Below are 20,589 nucleotides of genomic sequence, written 5' to 3'. Positions count from 1 at the left end.
GTCCTGCTGGGTCCCTGGTACCTGTGATGTGGGAGCCCAGGACTTCCTCCTATTATCCTGTGCAGATTTCACAGGCTGCCCAAGGTCTGAACTCAAATAAGGGCAATACTTTGAGAGTGAGGCAGACTTCTCAGGGACCTTCAGTGCTGAGGGAAACCTGCAGCCAGGGGGTGGGCCCAGGTAAAAACAAAGAGGTCAGAGGTCAGATGTCACACCCTTCTTAGTGTTTAGAGCTCTCCCCACTACAGATGCACACCAACCCATGCACTGCACACATAGGCACAGCACGTGAACACATGCCCTCCAGCAGGGTGGAGTCTCAGGTGCCAGAGATCCCTCCCCTGGTCTTCCCACTTTGTACGGGGAAAGTGGGCCTCTCTATGCCCATCCACTGACCTGGCACCCATCCCCACACCTGGAACACAAATTAAGAGTTGATAAATGTCTTTACAAGGAATGATTGTACCAAGGAGGCTAGGTGAGAATTAACTGACATTCTCCAGAGTAAGACCAGCAGACTCCCAACCCAGGCCAAGAAAGTGCCCTGCTCAGCTTCACTGTGAAATATGTGTTCCGAGTCCTGTGTGTCCTTCACTGGCCCATGCTGAGGACAGGCAGGGAGTAGATGATGGACAACTCTATCCTCGGGGAGCCTGCATTCCAGCCAGGACATACAGACAACCGTCATGCAAACACAGCACCTTCTTGGGAGGAGTAAATGGAAATGTGCTGGGTAAAGGGGTTCCATCTCAAGGGGTCAGGGGTGATTGGAGGGGCTGCGAACAGGTGGGGAATACCCAGGCTGGAGGAGCCTGCACCATTGGCAGGCGAGAAGGAGCTGGCATCAGCATGCCTGGGAAAGGTGTGAGCCAGGGCCAGGTGCTCTGAAGAGAGCCAGGCGGGCGGGCACTGGCTCAAGCAGTTCTGTAGCACAGGCCTATATGTGGACTCTGGGGAGGAGAAGCCAATGGGGGTCCTGAGGAGGGGTAGGCACCACCTGCTGCAGGGTGGAAGGCTCTCGGGCTCCAGCTGCTGAGGAGAATGGGCTGGGGCACCCAGTGAGCCAGGGAAACAGTGGGGCGGAAGCCACACAGGGTGTGAGGTCTGTTCTGGGAGAAGGAGGAGCTCACATTCCAAATAGGTTTGCAAATGTTTCCTGACCAAGCTTCAGATCTACCCCAAGTTCCATTGACAAGTCAACATCACTCTGGGACAGTGTGTCTGACTCTCACCTCAACATCAAAAGAAGGGGTTAGGCAAGGACAGTCCTCAGCAGCCCCCAGGCGGCCTTTGAACCATGGTCACTGGCACCTCTGAATGACCTCCTTAGAAAAGGTGCCTCGGCCACATAGGCCAGGTGGCATGCAGAGGTGGTTGAAGAGCTGCAGCCCCACTGGAAGGAGGGAAACAGGATCTAAGAGCCAAGAAGTTGACTGAGTTTCTCAGGTAATTGCTGGGGTCACACAGCCTGAGCAAAACACAGGGCTCACGAAGAAGAAAAGGAGGAGTCGCAAAATCCCTGAGTGTTCTCAGCCCTACAGGAAGAATGGCACAGTGGGCTCAGGGGTGCCCAGTGATGGGACAGCAGCCTTGACTCCAGGGCTGAGGGGCTTTCCCACCCCTGGGCCATTCCCCCGAAATCAGACACCAGGAGAATAAGGGGACAGTGGACTAGTGCTTGGAATTCTCAGTTCTCCATGGTGTACGTCTACCCACAAAGGACGTTTATTTTTCTGAGAACACTGGGCTAACACAAGAAGGGGCAGGTGTCTGACAGGATGGCAACATTCCCCAGAAAAGGGAGAGAGTGGGAGGAGCAGAAAGCAAACATTTATTGAAGGCCAATTCTGAGCTCAGTCTTAAACACCTTTGCTCAATGAATCCTCGTGTCAACTCCATTCAATAGCTAAAAAAGAGATTCGAAGACTAAGCAAATGTCCCAAAGTCACTGATCTGAATCTCTGTGTACCTTGAATTTTTTTTAAGAAATTTTTTTACTATTGATTTTAATTTATTGTGTTTACATAGATTCTAGTGTTGCCCAGAATGCATCCCTCCTCCCCCATATTCCCCTGCAACATCTTTCTTGCCCTCCTCCCCCCCTTCCCTTCAGGTTTATCCCATCCTATCATCCCCTTTTCCTCTGTTCTCTTTTCCTCTGGTCCCTTTGATCTCTCCTCTGTCTCAATTCCATTCCTCAGTTCACATTGTTCATTGGATTCCTCAAATGAGTGAGGTCATATGATATTTTTCTTTTTCTGCCTGGTTTATTTCACTTAACATAATAGTTTCCAGGTTCATCCATGTGATCGCAAAAGGTAAGATTTCCTTCTTTCTCATGGCCCCAAAGAATTCCATTGTATATATGTACCACTGCTTTTTATTTTATTTTATATTAATTTTAATGTGGTGACATTGATAAATCAGGGTACATATGTTCAAAGAAAACATCTCCAGATTATTTTGACATTTGATTATGTTGCATACCCCTCACCCAAAGTCAAATTGTCTTCTATCACCTTCTATCTGGTTTTCTTTGTGCCCCTCCCCTCCCCCCACCCCCCTCTCTCCTTCCTCACCCCTCTCCCTCCACCTCACCCCCCCCCTTACCACCACATTCTTGTCCATGTCTCTGAGTCTCATTTTTATGTCCCATCTATGTATGGATTCATATATTTCTTAGTTTTTTCTGATTTACTTATTTCACTCCGTATAATGTTATCAAGGTCCATCCATATTATTGTCATCATTTCTTATGGCTGAGTAGTATTCCATAGTATATATGTACCAAGCTTTTTAATCTACTTGTCCACTGATGGATACTGGGGCTGTTTCCAGATCTTCGCTATTGTGAACAATGCTGCCATAAACATGGGGTGCATTTCTCCTTTTGGAACAGTTCTATGGTGTTCTTAGAGTATATTCCTAAAAGTGGGATAGCTGGGTCAAAAGGCAGTTTGATGTTTAATTTTTTGAGGAATCTCCATACTGTTTTCCACAGTGGCTGCACCAGTCTGCATTTCCACCAGCAGTATAGGAGGGTTCCTTTTTCTCCACATCCTCGCCAGCACTTATTCTGTGTTTTGTTAATGAGTGCCATTCTGACTGGTGTGAGGTGGTATCTCATTGTGGTTTTAATTTGCATTTCTCTAATGATTAATGATGTTGAGCATTTTTTCATATGCCTATTGGCCATCTGTATGTCCTCTTTGGAGAAGTGTCTATTCATTTCTTTTGCCCATTTTTGGATTGGATTGTTTGTCTTCCTGGTGTTGAGATTTACAAGTTCTTTATAAATTTGGGTTATTAACCCCTTATCAGATGTATTGTTGAATATGTTCTCCCATTGTGTAGTTTGTCTTTTTATTCTGTTCTTATTGTCTTTAGCTGTGCAAAAGCTTTTTAGTTTGGTATAGTCCCATTTGTTTATGCTCTTTTATTTCACTTGCCCATGGAGATAAATCAGCAAATATATTGCTGCGAGAGATGTCAGAGAGCTTACTGCCTATATTTTCTTCTAAGATGCTTATGGTTTCACGGCTTACATTTAAGTCTTTTATCCATTTTGAGTTTATTTTTGTGAATGGTGTTAGTTGGTGGTCTAGTTTCATTTTTTTGCAGGTAGCTGTCCAATTTTCCCAACACCACTTGTTAAAGAGACCGTCTTTACTACATTGTATGCTCTTACCTCCTTTGTCAAATAACAATTGACCATAGAAGCATGGGTTTATTTCTGGGTTCTCTGTTCTGTTCCATTGATCTATATGCCTGTTCTTATGCCAGTACCAAGCTATTTTGAGTACAATGGCCTTGTAGTATAATTTGATATCAGGAAGTGTGATACCTCCCACTTTATTCTTCCTTTACAAGATTGCTTGAGGCTATTTGTGTTCTTTTTTGGTTCCGTATAAATTTTTGGAATATGTGTTCTATATCTTTGAAGTATGTCATTGGTATTTTAATTGGTATAGCATTGAATTTATAAATTGTTTTGGGTAACAGACATTTTAATGATGTTTATTCTTCCTCACTATGAGCACGGTATGTGCTTCTACTTGTTTGTATCTTCCTTGATTTCTTTTATCAATGTTTTATAATTTTCCGAGTACAAGTCTTTAGTCTCCTTGGTTAAATTTACTCCTAAGTACTTTATTTTTTTGGTTGTAATAGTGAAGGGGATTGTTTCCTTAATTTCTCTTTCTGACAGTTCATTGTTAGTGTATAAAAATGCCTCTGATTTCTGAGTATTAATTTTATATTCTGCCACCTTACTGAATTCATTTATCAGGTCCAGTAGTTTTTTGACTGAGATTTTAGGGTTTTCTATATACAATATCATATCATCTGCAAATAATGATAGTTTTACTTCTTCTTTTCCAACTTGAATGCCTTTTATTTCTTCTTCTTGTCTGATTGCTGTGGCTAGGACTTCCAGAACTATGTTGAATAAGAGTGGTGAAAGGGGGCACCCCTGCCTTGTTACTGATCTTCAGGGGATTGCTTTTAACTTTTGCCCATTGAGTATGATGTTGGTTATAGGTTTGTCATAGATGGCCTTTATCATGTTGAGGTAAGTTCCCTGTATTCCCACTGTGCTGAGAGTTTTGATCATAAATGGGTGCTGGATTTTACCAAATGCTTTTTCTGCATCTATTGAAATTATCATGTGGTTTTTCTCCTTCCTTTTGTTTATGTGATTGTACCTTGGATTTTTACCTACTTTTGTTCCCTGGATCAAGGGAGCATTGTTTGGGATTAATGCTGGATTGATTCACACAGGAGAGAAGCCAACACGCTAGAAATGGTGACTAAACATTCAGCAGTAAAAGGTCATATGGAGGGGCTGTGTGGTGACAGCAACAGGAGGAAAGTCTGACAGGTCAGGACAAACTGTGGTGGTATTTTAAAAAGGGTTTCTGCCAACTCAAAGCATCCCCTCGGTGCTGGGCAGAGAAGGAAGGTTGCAAGCTGATGACTAGAACAGAACTCTCCCATGTCCACAGGGCAGAGGTTTCGCACAAGACGAGCATGATGGGAGGCTGGGGGACAAGCTTCAGGCGATCATGGTATGAGCCTCAGGCCCCCGCTGAACGTTGGATGCTAAAGTGAGCCTGCAATGGGCTGGGTGCTGCTGAGGGGACACACGACCTCAGAGGACAGCTGAGCATCTCAGAGCAAGTCCACGAAAGGGCAGCACCAGGCCTTTCCATCTGCAGCTCCCTGGGGGGCCAGAGATGGACAGCATGCTGTCATTCACTGAAAATTATAGGGTCAGGGCTCCACAAACATTTCTGGGACCTTGTAGTTGAGTAAAAACACAGTAACTGGAGTCAGCGGCCACAATCAGAAGGGAACGCAGGCTGGTGTGGTGTGCCTGGCCCTGAGCTCTGCTCTTCACACCCCCAGGGCAGGCAGCAGTGTTCTGATCTTTAGGGCAAGGTACCGTGGCCCAGCATGGCTAAGTGTTCTCCTAAGGTCATATGGTCGAGATCACACATAGGACCCCTTACTACAAAGTCCTAGTACCAGCCTAATCCCTGCTGTGAACGTGAGTGAGCTCACATCAAGGACTTCACATGAGAGCATGCAAGGAACCAGCGGACAGAGCTGAGGACAGCGCACACCTTTTCTTTAGCCTTTCTACTTGCACATGCTCAGCTCGTGGGAGTGGGACTACTAAGAAGTTACGAAATATGCTTTCTGTAGTGTAAAAAGCAATTATTCATGCCCTTCTTAAATGAAACAAAGGTTCTGGCTTTAGAACAACTTTAATGAATGTGATTTTAACAGGACTAGTCAAAATCCAACAGTGCAGGTAAAAACTTGCTTTGATTCACCTGCTTTAAGCCTTTTAAAACCCAATCAGTCCCACCACAGCGATGTCTGTTCAAAGTAAGACAGCACCCCTGTGGCTCTCAGAGATCCCGCTGTCCTCGCTGACTCCAGAGTGGAGCAGCTCCAAACAAGATGCCCCACAAAGGCAACACCCAGCTTGTTTGACCCATCAATGCCAAAGCGTGAGAACCATTTGCTCACTTGAGGTGTGGCCTCAACAGAACCAGCATTCCAGGCATGGGGACAAGGGGCCAGCACAGGTGCCCAGGGAAAGAAAAACAGAACAGGAGACAAAGGTCACATAGAGATAGCAGTCACGCTGCCTTAGCCGCTCCCTCTGGAGGCTTTGTTTGGAGACCTTTGGAGGTGAGAGACAGATAGGAGCTTAGTAGGGGTGCTGTGCTCCATCCCAGATAGGAGGGTACAGATGAGTGCAGGCAACAAGTTTATGCAGAGATGGCAGGGTGTCACAGAGTGATTTTCCTTGGGAATCATGGCCAAGGGTCTCTCACCTTCCACATTTACCCCCAGGATTCTAGAAAAGAAAGTCCTTCAAAACATCCTGAGATGTGTCCCTGTGGAAACAGGAGACCCCATGGTCCTGCTGCTTCTGCCCCTCAACCTCAACTCCAATGCCATCCCCTTTAGGGCCCTTGTGACCACGCCTCCTGTCACCGTGATGCTTGCTCACAGCCCAGAGAAGGTGCAGTATAAGCCCTTTCTGCTTTTTCTCTTCTGTCATGCAGGTGCCTGCCGTAAGTGTGGGCTTCCCAGGCCTGCACGTCTGAGAAGGTTGTCTAGGTAACACACTGTGGACACAGTAACTGAACAAAAGGCCAGGTGGCTCCCCGGAAGCAGTTTAAGGACCTTGGTTGATTTCCATACTGACCATCTGGACTACTTGGTTTTTTCTTCTCTTCTCATGCCTTAAAATTCCTACCCTTATGTTTTAAATTCACCATTAAAGAACAAGCCCTTGTCCTGGCCAGATAGCTCAGTTGGCTAGAGCATGGTCCCACAGTACAGAGGTTGCTGTTCCATCCCCAGTCAGGGCACATACAGGAGCAGATCAATGTTCCTGTCTCTCTCTCTCTCTCTCTCTCTCTCTTTCTCTCTCTCTCTCTCCATTCCTCTCTCTCTCAAATTAATAAAAAAGAGTAAGCTCTCAACACCCTAGGCCCCTACCCTTGACCTGCACAAAAGCAAAACCCCAGGCCCATGTGCTCTCTTGCCTAAGACCTCACTGTACATAATGTACCTGAGTCTCTTCAAAGTCTTGTCATGCTTATGCTGACAGCTGTCTTGTAATCACAACAAGAACCACAGGGCAGGTCCAGCCATGACACTGGCTAATGACAGGCTGAGACCTGCACAGAACAACCCCACTCCCCAACATAATTCAAAAGAAAAGCAATGCTAGCCTCTGTTAAGGAAGCCTAACAGAGTTCTAAATTGTCCCATGAGGACTGCTTTAATGTGGTTTTATTCCCCTGAAGTATCAAATATTAAACTCTATCACTACCTATGTTAGTTACGGACCAGCAGATCTGCCTCCAGGGTGACCGGCATACCTCACTATCCTCTTCAGGCTCCAGGGGAGCAGCGGGTACTCTCCAAATACAGACCAGCTTCCAGCAGGGTGGGGGCCTATTACAGTTCTGTCAGGTATACAGTGCTGCCTGTCCTGTCCGGTGGGCTCCAGTCCTCACCCTGGAGTTGAGTGTCCCTGTTGGGAGAAGTAGGGGTGGAGGGCGGTGGCAGGGAGGGCTCCAAGCCTCTGTAACCACCATTTCTCAGTGAGCTCTCCTCTGATGAAATTCTAGACATAGGCTTAGCAAGGGCCCATCCGGAGCCTGAGTGGCTGTTGGGGTCCCTACTCTTGGTCAGAAGTGACAGGCTCCCAAAAGGTTCCTCTTCAGGGCAGGTTCTTTTTTTTTTTTTTTTTTGTACTTTTCTGAAGTTGGAAACGGGGAGGCAGTCAGACAGACTCCCACATGCACCCAACCGGGATCTACCCGGCATGCCCACCAGGGGGCGATGCTCTGCCCATCTGGAGAGTCGCTCTGCCGCAATCAGAGCCATTCTAGCGCCTGAGGCAGAGGCCATGGAGCCATCCTCAGCGCAGGGCAGGTTCTTGAGGGTCCACTGGGCCAAGATGTAAGCCAGGCATGGGTTCTGTCTGCCTAACATTCTGAGAAGTCTGCCCCTCTCACTTCCACCAAGAGAGAGAGGGAGAGGGGTGGGGGCAAAAGGAGGGAAAGAGCTGGTGGTGGGAGATGGAGAGGGAGCTGGATGCTGGACTCCTGGGAGGCAGTGTCAGCCAGAAGACAATCAGAATCATCGCAACACCTTGACTAAAGGGAGGTAGGACAAATTGACTCCCTGAATGAAACCAGACTATTCACTGGCCATCTGAACAGTGGGCCGGGTGTATAGCGGCCATGCATGGGACATGCCAGGTTTGCTCTCATGGTGTACGGGTACCCCAGCAGCCCCCACCGAGAACTCAGTGCCACAGCCAAGTTGTGTACTGTGCAGACAGAGACACAGACAGAGAGACAACAATGTGCTCTCAGAAGTGGTAGGAATGTAAGCTTTAAAGTCAGAGATTGGAGTTAGAATTCCAGCTGTTACTTCTAACCTCATGTAGGGTTGGGGGAGGAATGAGAACAGGAGGTAGAGAGAGGAAAGGAGGAGGAAATGAGACAAGACAGAGAAGGGAGAGAGAGGCCCTAGCTGCCCGCCATGGGTAAGGGACACAGCCTCTGAGCTTTGGTTCCAACTTCAGGAAGACTGTAGGGACAGACAGAAAAGACATCTCTGGAGAGTAACCTCAGGGTGATCTGATCATAAGTTCCTAACTGGGAAGTTCACACCCCAAGCCCATGAGTTCTGTACTGAAAGGCCTCATGCTGCCTTAAGGCAGCTCCGTGTGTTGTTTCTGTGCACCTGGATTCACACACCTTTGAAAAAAGCTGTAACTGCCCTCGGGAGAGCACATTACAAACCCACAGCCAACATCATACTCAATGGGCAAAACCTACCAGTGTTTCCTTTAGGATCAGGAACAAGGCAGGGGTGCCCCTTTTCACCACTCTTACTCAACATAGTCCTGAAAGTCCTAGCCACAGCAATCAGACAAGAAGAAGAAATAAAAGGTATCCAAGTTGGAAAGAGAAGTAAAACTGTCATTATTTGCAAGTGACATAATTCCAATATATAGAGAAACCTAAAGATGGCACCAAAAACTACTAGATCTGATAAATGAATTCAGTAAAGTAACAGGATACAAAATAAATATTCAGAAATCAGTTGCATTTTTCTACACCAATAATGAACTATAAGAAAGAGAAATCAGTAAAACAATACCATTCACAGTTACTTCAAAAAAAATAAAATAACTAGAAATAAATTTAACCAAGGATGTAAAAGTCCTGTATTCAGAAAATTATAAGACATTAAAGAAAAAACTCGAGAAAGATACAAACAAGTAGCAGCATATACTGTGCTCATGAACAGGAAGAATTCACCTCATTAAAATGTCCATACTAGGCTGTGGCTGGTTGGCTTAGTGGTAGAGCGTCAGCCCAGCGTGTGCATGTCCCAGGTCTGATTCCCGGCCTGGGTACACAGGGGAAGCACCCATATGCTTCTCCACCCCTCCACCCCTCCTCCTCTTGCTTCTCTCTCTCTTTCTCTTTCTTCTCCTCCCCTACTGCAGCCATGGCTCGATTAGAGTGAGTAGGCCCTGGGAGCTGAGGATGGCTTCATGGTCTCTACCTCAGGCACTAAAAAAATGGCTCCAGTTGCAATGAGCAAGAGCCCCAGATAGGCAGAAGATTGCCCCTTAGTGGGTTGGCCAGGTAGATCCTGGTCAGGGCGCATGCAGGAGTCTGTCTCTGTCTCCCTTCCTCTCACTTAAAAAAAAAACAAAGTCCATACTTCCCAAAGAAATGTATAGATTCAATGCACTTCTTATCAAGACACCAATGGTATATTTCACAGAATTAGAATATTCCAAAAACATATATGGAACCACAAAAGACCCCAAATAGCAACAGCTATCTTAAGAAAGAAGAACAAAGTAGGAGAATCACAATACCTGATATCAAACTATACTACAAGGCCATAGTACTGAAAACAGCCTGGTACTGAAATAAAAACAGAATAGAGAATCCAGAAATAAACCCATGCCATTATGGTCAAATAATATTTGACAAAGGAGACAAGAACATACAATGGGGTAAAGACAGTCTATTCAATAAATGGACAAAATTAACTAACAAGCAAAACAGAGATAGACTTATATATAGAGGGCAGGCTCACAGCTGTCTGAGGAGAGGATGCTGGGTAAGGAGGGGGAGTGATCAGCAATAAAAGACAAAATAAAAGAGAGGAATAAGAAGAGTATATAATCTTGTTAACTTTCCTGTAGTCCAATCCCAGACTTGCTTTCTCCCACCTCTGTGTAATCTTCCTTACATTCCCTCCTTAATTCCCAATGCATAAAACCAGCCTCAAACCTGATTCTGTGAAGCATTTGAGATCTTGCTCCTGGCATATCCCTTAGTTTGGCTCAAATAAACTCTTATAATAAAATTCTCTACAGCTTGGCCAGTTTTTAGCTGGACCACAGGCTCTGACTACTACCCTTGGAAACTTGGTGGTTGTGAAGAGGAGGCCTTGGTAGAGATAATACCTATGGGAACTGCTTCATTGGCACCAAGTGTGAGGAGAAGCTCCAAGGGCTCTCTCCTGTCCCCCTCCTGAAGAGAATGGAGCACAATTGGCAGTGGGCAGGAAGGGGCCATCACTGCCTACGGCCCATCACTTCTGTCCTCCTATGCTTGATAGTTTCTGAGCCCTTTCACCTGCTCTCCTAAGAAAACTCCACTGCCAAAAACTGCAGTTTGTCATTAACTGGGGTCTCTCTTGGCAAGAATGGAACCTAAGCATGCCTGTCCACCCTCTCGTGTACTCCAGAAGACAGGGCATGAGTGACATGCTGGTTTCTGGGTAGCCCTGTGACCTGAAGGGCATTTTTGCAGAGTGTTCCTTGATAAGCTCTTTCAGGGTCTGTTGGTCCTGAAGAGACTTCACTCCTTGGCACCTGAGTTAGACACGTGACCCAGGTGACCAGCTGTCCTGTTCTGAGAGCACCCTGTCAGTTCCTGGGTACAGCCATGTGTCATTCCAGCCGACAAAACCTCAGGAGGCAGACACAATTCCATTCCCACTCAGGGAGGCCCAGCAGGGAGGTGGATCTCAGAGAGAGGCAGAAGTCAAACCTGCAGGAATCACCGTACGAGGACTGTGCTCACAGAGGCCACCTTACCTTGGTGAAGGTCAGGCAGTCCACGTCCTGGTCTTGGTACTTCATCTCAAAGTCATACAGGGCTTTGCCCTGGGGTGGGGTCGGGGACAGGGGCCGGAGGCACTGCACATAGCTGGCGGGCAGGAAGCCGTGGGCACCACGCAGCTCTCCGTGGAACCAGTGCTCATCCACTCTGCGGCGCAGCATGATGACATCATCCTTGCTGAATGTGAGATTGCCAGGCTCCTTCCCCTCGTAGCTGTACAGGGCTTTGCCATAGGAGAGCTGGGAAGGGTTCTGAAAATAAAACACAATACCAGTTCTCAGTGTGGCTGTCCCCGCTGCACAAGCAGCCCGGAGCGTGGGGTTCCCGTGTCCGCGGTGCATGTGCAAAATGCCCTCAAATGGGAAGCATTTCAAAGGAACACACCCCGTCATAATCAGCCAACCTGCATCCAGGTGTTTGCAATAAATTCTCTTTGTTACACTTTGGGCTCTGCCTGGTTGATGCGACTCCTGCCAGATTGGGAATCTTTCACTTATGTTCTTTGGCAATAAGGAGTCTGTAGAACTACCTGGAAACTCAATGTCATCATACAATTCCCGGGCCCCTCTAACTTAACTGGTTCTATTTCATAAAGACCAGTGGCCACTGGATGTCTCTTCCTCTTCTTTACTGGTGGCCAATCCCCACTCCACAGAGTAAGCTTTGCTAAAGGCCAATTCTCTGGGAGAAAACAAACAAACAAAAAAACCACCTTATTTCTGTCTCCAGGCCAACACCCAACCATTTTCCTAACAGAAGCTACATTTTCTCACCAGAGCTGCCCATGCCAAGGGTTTCTTTAGTCTTTGAATGGGTCGACATGGGCACGAAAGCCTGAAATGAGTGCACATAGAAAAGCTCTTTGTAGAGGAGTTAATAGTACGTTGACAACTCCATCTCCCTGCCTTTGTGTCTCAACAACGTCAAACAGCAGGGTGTTAAAAGAGAACCCGCTGGCAATCTGACAAACAGCTGCCACTAACCAATAAAATAGGAACACAAGCAGAACTCAACGAGGAAAATATTCAGGTTTGCTTCCGGTAGCACTCAGCCTGGCTGGCTCTGCTGTGTACACAGTAGACTGGAATGGGCCCCCGTTTTAGAGAGCTGGGGCAAAGGGGTCACTGGCAACCCAAGGGCTGGCCATGATCAGAAAAGAACGGAAGGGACTGTGGGTCAAACAGCCATTCAGCCCCCAGCCCAGGAGTTCCAAATCAGGCACAATTTTGTCCCCCACCCCAGGGGTCATCTGGCAATGTGTGAAGACGCTTTCGGTTGTCAGAACTGAGAAGTGGTTACTATTAGCACCTAATTCGAAGAGATCAGGTATGCTGCTAAACAGCCTACAATGCACAGGAAGCAACCCCCACCCCACAACCCACATACAGGATTACACAGCCCAGAACATCAGCATGCAGCGGCTGAGAGAGCCTGCTGCAGCCATGAGGTTAGATCTACATAACAACAGAGTAGCTTTCTTGTATCAGTTGAATTTGGTGTACCACAACTTTAAAAAATTAAATATGTTATTTCTGTGATGGCAGGATTTTCACTCATGACCAGCGAGAGAAGGCAATGTACCCGTCAAGGTAAGATGTGTTTAAGGAAAGAAAAAAACCTACTGTTAATCTAACTGGCCTCAACTAGGTACACAAAAGGAAACATCACTTTGTCACAGAGACTCCACTTCCTTTGGTCCCCAGACTAAAAGGGCCATGCTCAGAAGCAATATTATAAAAGCCACTGACTCTGAGGCTGTGTGGTATACACACTTTTGTTTCTACACTCTGTCTTCCTCTGTGCACTTTCATGCCATTTCAACACATGCACCTCCACCATGTGGAAGGCACACTGGCATTGCCACTCTCATCTGCCCACTACCAGCTACTGGCTCTGTTGACACAGAGAACACTTGCAAGCATCGCGTTCATGCATGTTGTACCATCCTGGCCTGACCCACCCATCGTGGCTGGGAAGGACCTGGGTGCAGTGAAGAGACCCGGGCACAGTCTTGTGGCTGGGCTGGTACTCTCAAGAAGTAGCTCTTCCCCGCTCCTTACTCCAAAATAAGGCACATACTCCTTATTTTGTGAAACTCCATCTTGCATTGATTCTCCAAAGTGGACACTGATTCTCCAGGTCTCTCTGGCCAGCAAGACCACCTTCATGGTCCCTGTCTCTATCTGTGTCTACACAGTGACTCTAAATTTTCTGTGCTTCTAACTTCTCTTCTGAACAATGGACTGTGAACTCTGGAAAAAATAAAGACACCTACTAAAAAAGGCTTCTCGCAGCTAACTGGGCTCATTTTAAAAACCAGAGCCTAGCAGCCATTTCTACCCAGGACCCCTCACACAAACCTCACTTCAAGGAGAAGCCTGCACTGACCTGCCCCCATGCCTTCAGTCCCTGCCATCTTAAGCAGCCCTTACAAGGGAGCTCCCAGAGTCCTATTTCAACCAATAGGACTGAGGCTTTCCCCATCCAATCAGAGCTACTATATATCCCCATTAACATCTTCCCTGACCAATCAGAGAAGCTCCATTCTGACTAATGCCTTTTGGACAATAAACCTGAGAGGATTTGGAGTCCTCATTTGCATGAAGATGGACCAATCAGGGACCAGGGGCAGGGACTCCCATCTATTTACCATATTTTTCACTCCCTAAGATGCACTCCCCCCCCCCCCCCAAGTGGAGGAGAAAATGCCCATGCGTCTTATGGAGCAAAAAATACAGTATTTTATTAAAGATTTTAATACACCATCTGGTTCAGATTTTTTTTTTATTTTCCTCCTTAAAACTCTAGGTGTGTCTTATGGTCAAGTGCATCTTACAGAGTAAAAAATGTGGTAAGTCAGATCTCTGGCTCTGGGAATGCACTGCCCCTTTCCACTGAAGATGGAAGACTGCATTTTCCTCACTAAGCTGAAACACCAAAGATATCTCATCAGAGCAGACCAGACCGGGGAGCACAAAGCAGACCACTGAGCAAAGCAGAACTATCTAACTGTAGAGGATCCCAGCCCCAGGGCTGCATCACAACCATACTATACCACAGTTGAGCTGTTCGAACTGAATAGTTTCCTTATTCACCGCCCCTCAAATTGGGGATTCCTGTTGGAACTAAACTGGTGCCAAGGACCACTGGTTTGCAGGATTTGTATCAGTCTAACTGCCATGAGGTATCACAGGTCAATGACACCCCCCTACTCCTTGCTTTCCTCATCCTGGCCATGGAACCCCTACCCACCAATAAGCAAGAACCCTGTTTTTCCTGAGCCCATCTTTTCCATCAACCTCAGTGTTCCTCAAATCACGTTGATTCTACTTCTAAATTCTTACCAAGAGACTCCACGCATGCCTTCACTCCCACCACCCCACTCTCATCTCTCCTGCCTAAACCACTGCAAACCTCCACCAGCATGAGGCTAGAAGCCTGAACATGGAGCTGAGCTCACCACCCTGCTGCTCACCTATTGCCCTGCCCTCAGAGAGAAATAGCATGAAACCCAAAGTTCTCATGCTGACCTGGGTACAGCTTCCACCACAGCCCTCATCACTGCCCCTACTGCCTGTGTCCAGCCACTGTGGGCAGCACCCTCACTCAGAAGGAAATGTGCTTCTGAACTGTTCCAATCTTTGCTACCCCTTTCTGCTCCCTCTCTCTGTCCCAAACCCAGCAACACCCTAGGATGTGCTCTCCTCATCCTAGGAGCCCCTTGTCCATCACTCCTCATTCCTCCCCCACTGCATTAGTCCTATTCCACCAAGGCCCAGAACAGGGCTGTGCTGTGTTTGCCTGGAACCAAGGAGAATTCTGGGCTACAGTGCAGCTAGTGCCCTATAAGTGCTTGTTAATTCAAATGCACGCAGGTGACTCCTGAGATAGGCTGGGATTTGGGGGAGTGGGAAAAGCTAGACGTGACAGAAAGATCTGATGTGGCAGCCCTGTAAACCAGCACACTTCATGCAGATCTAGGAAAAGGGTGCTGGCCCCCTCACTGCACAGAGGGTAAGAACAGGTGTTCTAGCATATGAGCCAGGAAAGGAGGCCAGACTCCAAAGCAGAAACAGACATGGGGGCAGACCATACCTGACTCACGGCTCTTCTGGCAGCCAAGACAGGGCTAACTAGCCCTAGCCTGGAGGTCAGAGGGCAAGGCTGAGAACAAGCAACATCACTGGCTGTGGCCATGTTTAGTTAGACAGCCATGTTCTTCAGCTGCCAGTAGTGGGAAGAGGAGAGGGAGAGAGGGAGACATCCCAGTTCACTAATCCTCCCTAGCACAAGCTGCCAAGATCAGCATGTGATAGAGCAAAACTATCTGAAAGGGGCAGTAAGCTTTTAAGAACACAGGACACACTTCAGAAGGCAAAAATAACCAAAGTTGGAGACAATGCTGGGAGACAGTTTATCTGGGGGGTCAGGACCTAGCTCCCTGTTAGGAAATGCTTAGAAACAGTGAGGCCCCGCATCTCCACAGCTCGTCTGTCTGCAAAGCCCTTCGTAAGATCAACTACATAGCCCATGACTAGGACCCAGAGGCAGGCAAACACTATTATAAGGGGTGGGGGGAGAGAAGCAACTAAAATTAACTCTGAAACTGCAACCCACCCCCTAGCCTGGTCAAGGAAGCTGAGTGGATTTGGCCATTTCCTCTCCGTCCCCTGCGGTCCTCATAGCCTCTTTATATCATGTGTGCTACCCTTCGAAGGAGCTGGTTTCACATGCCACCACCATGCCATGGTTATGTTATGTGGGCTCATGACATTTTAAGAAATGAAGGAAAAGGGAAATATATCTGGGATGCCACAGTATAATTAGCATCAGCCCGCCTGCAAGTCATTAATAATTAAATCTCGTGTCAATTTTACAGCTCATCACCCAGACACAGGACACACATATTACTGTGGGCTCAGTGTTCTCCTCGCAGGGACATGGGTGCCCATGCACACGTCGAGGCACCAGCTCTGTCTTTTATTGAGATCAGCGTGGTGATGGGGTGTCACAAATGTGCTTCCCCTCCACCCGCACCATGCTGCCAGGTGCTGCTGGCTCCGCTGGGAGTGAGGGCAGCTCGACAGCCGGCCGAGAGCGTGTGAGGGAGGCGGTCCTGGGTAGGTCTCTCAGCAAGATGGGGAGAAGAGTACAGATGGGGAACTCACCCACCTTCTAGAAGCCAAGGATAACCCAGTCTCCCATACACAGTGTTTTCCACAGAGCACCTGTCCTGGATCTGACCACCTAGAGCAGTGGTTCTCAACCTTTCTAATGCCGTGACCCCGCAATACAGTTCCTCAAGTTGCAGTGACCCCAAACCAAAAAATAATTTTGGTGGCTACTTCATAACTGTAATTTTGCTACAGTTATGATTCGGACTGTAAATACCTGATATGCATTATGTATTTTCCGATGGCTTTAGGCGACCCCGCTGGGGTCGCAGGGTCCCTAGAATCTTGCCCCCACCATGACAGATACTGTACCTGCTTTTGCTCCAGGCTGCACTTCTACCTGTGGCATGACAGAAGTCACATGTACACAAGGTCAGTTCAATGAGAGAATATATGGACTCTAAGACCAACTCTCTGAAGTCAGGTCTTGGGCTGAGAGCCTCTGGCTGGGAGAACTTTGCCTGCATGTTATTTTTCCCAGATTGTGAGATCTGAGGTCCATAAAGCCGAAACTCCTGCTGCTAACAGTGGCTGAGCCGGTGAGCGGGGGAAATCCTAATGCTGGCTCTGCGAGAGAGAACACGGAGCTGGGCGATGTTGCGTGGCTGGACATGAACACCAGTTCACTTCACACAGTCCATAAAACCGACAAGGGATAGAAATGAGTCCCGAGAGTCCTGAGACAGTGAGCAGGCCACAGAGGGTACACTGCCCAACCACAAATAAACCAAGCATCGCAGGGTCTACAAAGGTGGCCGACAGCTAACTGCCCCAGTATCCACTTGCTCTTTCTTCCTGTCAGTGAGAATATTCCAAGTTTCAGTTGGTGTCAAGGTGACCCACCTAACAACTTCTTCTTCTGTCCTCACATGCAGGAAGCCATGGCCATCAGTCAACATCCTAGTTATGGAGCACACGCAGAAGGGACATGTATAGGTCCTGGCCCCGGATCATGTTTTACAATGACATGTACAAGGGACTTGCATGTCCTGCCCTTTCCCCTCCACAGTCTGGACAGCACTATGGTGAGGGGAGCCCGCTCTTTCCATATAAGATTACACTCAGTGCGAAAGACCAGAAGGCCCCAGGTACTTGGATGGCGTTGTGGAAGAGAGCCCTGGGCTGTGACCTGGGAAATAGGAACTGTATCTTATCAGAGGCCACACACACCATGCTTTGGGATCTTTTTACCAGCAGCTCAGTCTGCATTCTGATGAATTTAGGGGGTCTGAGATCAGAGTCACGGTTTCTTTAGCTCATAGGCCATTTTCAAGCTAAAGTGCTTCATTCCCACTGTGGGGGTTACCACACATGTATTTTCCTTCTAGAAAGGCACTTGCAACATGAGCCATCTCAGATTCAGAATTACATGGAAAGGCATGAGTCCTTGGCCTTGTCATCTGTTAAATATGTCTTGAATCAGAATGTCACCATCTTCTGGTTTACAAATCAACCTGTGATCATGTTGTTACTACTTCAGCTGGGAGGCTTCCAGGTTTAGTGTTTACACTACAGTGATGCCTTGGTTTTCATCGAGTAAGCCTACTATTCCTGAGCTGGACCCACCAGTAAAGACTGTAGGTGCTTCAGGAATGGGCTCATTAACAATTGTCTTAGGAAAGACAAATGTAGTAATTAATGAAAACTGAACTATTTTATCAGCTGGGTAGTGAGAATCAATTTGGCCTGTAAAATTTGCAAAAGCAATTTGCCATTTAGTGGAAATTTCCCAGAGCCATTGTTGTTGATCCTTTGAAAAAGGAACAATAGCCTGACCTGTGGTGGCGCAGTGGATAAAGCGTCAACCTGGAAACACTGAGGTTGCCGGTTCAAAAAAACCCTGGGCTTGCCAGGTCAAGGCACATATGGGAGTTGATGCTTCCTGCTCCTCCCCCCTTCTCTCTCTCTCTCTATATATATATAATGAATAAATAAAATCTAAAAAGAAAAAAAAGAAAAAGGAACAATAATAATTTGATGCTCAAAACCTATAAGCTGTAAGGTTTAAGTCGCCTATGCGACTGAAAACAATCGGCAAAATCCAAATCCAACGAAAACCGAGGCAATTATTTCCATATGAATCAATGTAAATCCAATTAATTTGTTCTAGACACTCCAAAATACATACCAAAAACATTTTATAGAGAATAAATGTAGCATTTAATACTAAAAACAATAATTAATATAAAATTAATATAGAAGACTAATGTAAAGAATAAATGAACATTTAACATGGCATTATTAGCAAGGGAAACACTTAACAGAGACAATGAGATTGAGCACATGTGATTTTATCTTAAGTGTGTTACATACATTTTGAAACTGGAAAACGCAAAATAAACACATTACGCTGAAGACTGTATACGCAGTAATCACTTACATGTAATTGTAGTATTAGCACTCGCAATCAATAAAAAAAAGCACAAAAACACTAGAAAGCAATGGAATTGTTTTTGCTAGACGCACGGGGTGATGCTCACATGAGAAACAACGCCACACTGAGCAGAAGAACGTGTGGGTCACCCTTTGTTTTCACAAAATTAGCAGCAAGGTCACATGGGCACATGGATGAAATCCGACAAAGACCAAGACAAATTTTTCGCAGAGAAAATTGGCAAAAACTGAAACCAATGATAACTGAAGTCAATGAAAACTGAGGCATTACTGTATTCTATTTCAAATTTCTTCTTTCCTTTTTTCTCATTAAAAGCTATCTTGGGGCTTTTGTTTACTTTACTCTTCTGTTCCAATGGTTTCTCCTTCCCCAGGTTTGCCTACACATTCTTCCAAGAATGTATGGAACGCCATGATGTGTAGGATCCCACACCAGGTCCTAGGCTACAAGGGAGCAAGACACACCCTTTTTTCCCCATAATGTCACTGAAAAATACAACAAAAGGGGAATGCACAATGTGTCCCCAGCACAGGTGGGAGAGCACATCCCTCAACTGTTCCTGTGCGACACAGCTGTACAGTGTAACTAACAGTCATACATCCATGCACTGCCTTTTGCAGAGCTTCTTGTTTCAGCAAGATTAGGGAAGATTATAAAGTAAATGTACTGGCCTGACCAGGCGGTGGTGCAGTGGATACAGTGTTGGCCTGGGATGCGGAGGACCCAGGTTTGAAACCCCAAAGTTGCTGGCTTGAGCACGGGGTCATAGACATGACCTCATGGTCGCTGGCTTGAGCAAGGGGTCACTGGCTCAGCTAGAGCTCCTTGGTCAAGGCACATATGAGAAATCAATCAATGAACAACTAAGATGCTGCAACTCTTTATTGATACTTCTCATCTCTCTCCCTTCCTATCTGTCTGTTCCTAATTATCCCTCTCTCTGTCTCGTAAAAACAAACAAACAAAAAAAAACTACAGCCTAGATCTCTAGAGTGAGAATGCACCTCTGTGTGTGTGCACATCAGAAAGAAGACATGCCCAATATGCCCGTCAAGAGTGAGGTGGACACAACTGTAGAACACTGTCCAGTAGAAAGTGTGAGTGTGTCGATACGGCTGACCCTGTGCTGGATAGAAGAAGCAGGTCACAGAGGACACACTGGGCCTAAGTATGCAACATTGAGCACCAAGGCATGCCAAATAAAACTCAGTAAACTAGTATGTCGGGACATATGTGTGTTGTAAAGTACCCAATCCACAATTCTACAGGTTTTCGTAGAGACACCAAGTCCAGATGAATTTTGAAGAGTTTTATTAAATATGCCGGCCCCTAATAGTCTAGGGGCTGGTTACATACCCTTAATTATACATGGGCGGGGAAAAGCCTGACATCACGGCATAAGCTTATATGACAAAGCTTAACCTTTGTTTTCACCTATACAGGTTTGGGAAAAGGATGAAGGGGGGATGGGACACAATTCATTACCAAGTTTATAACATTTGTCTATAGGATTCATAAAAAAACATTTCTACACATTAAAACTTACAAGGTAACACAATGGTAAAAATGTCACTTTACACATTAAAAGATGTCCCTATATTTTCTAGTGTTCACCTGCCATTCCTTTGTTCACAGGTATATACTTAACTATACGCTTTCAGGAGGGGAGAGGTAGTTTCCATGGGGACAAATGCCTGTAAATGGCCCATCAATATAAGAAAAGGTTTATTTTAATCTTGCTCTTCCTGCACCTGGCTAGCTATTCACCTATTTCCTTACAGGTGTGGGAGGAGGTCAGAGAATCCAAGTCTCCTTCCCCTCTCAT

General features: G+C 46.5%; 1 protein-coding gene across 3 annotated transcripts in view; it reads right to left on the bottom strand.

Annotated features, from left to right (window-relative positions):
- SH3RF3 (SH3 domain containing ring finger 3) overlaps nt 1-20,589 on the bottom strand; it is a 191,463-nt gene that overhangs the window by 83,035 nt on the left and 87,839 nt on the right. For all 3 annotated transcript variants that reach the window (XM_066376895.1, XM_066376894.1, XM_066376893.1), the window contains exon 2: nt 11,171-11,446. In XM_066376895.1, coding sequence (XP_066232992.1) covers nt 11,171-11,446 — 276 coding nt within the window. The remainder of the gene's footprint in view (nt 1-11,170; nt 11,447-20,589) is intronic.

The sequence above is a fragment of the Saccopteryx leptura genome, chromosome 3 (genome assembly GCF_036850995.1).
Source record: "Saccopteryx leptura isolate mSacLep1 chromosome 3, mSacLep1_pri_phased_curated, whole genome shotgun sequence".
In the NCBI taxonomy this organism is placed as follows: Eukaryota; Metazoa; Chordata; class Mammalia; order Chiroptera; family Emballonuridae; genus Saccopteryx; species Saccopteryx leptura.
Note: the sequence above shows the minus strand (reverse complement) of the source record. Positions and strands in the feature narration are given on the sequence as shown.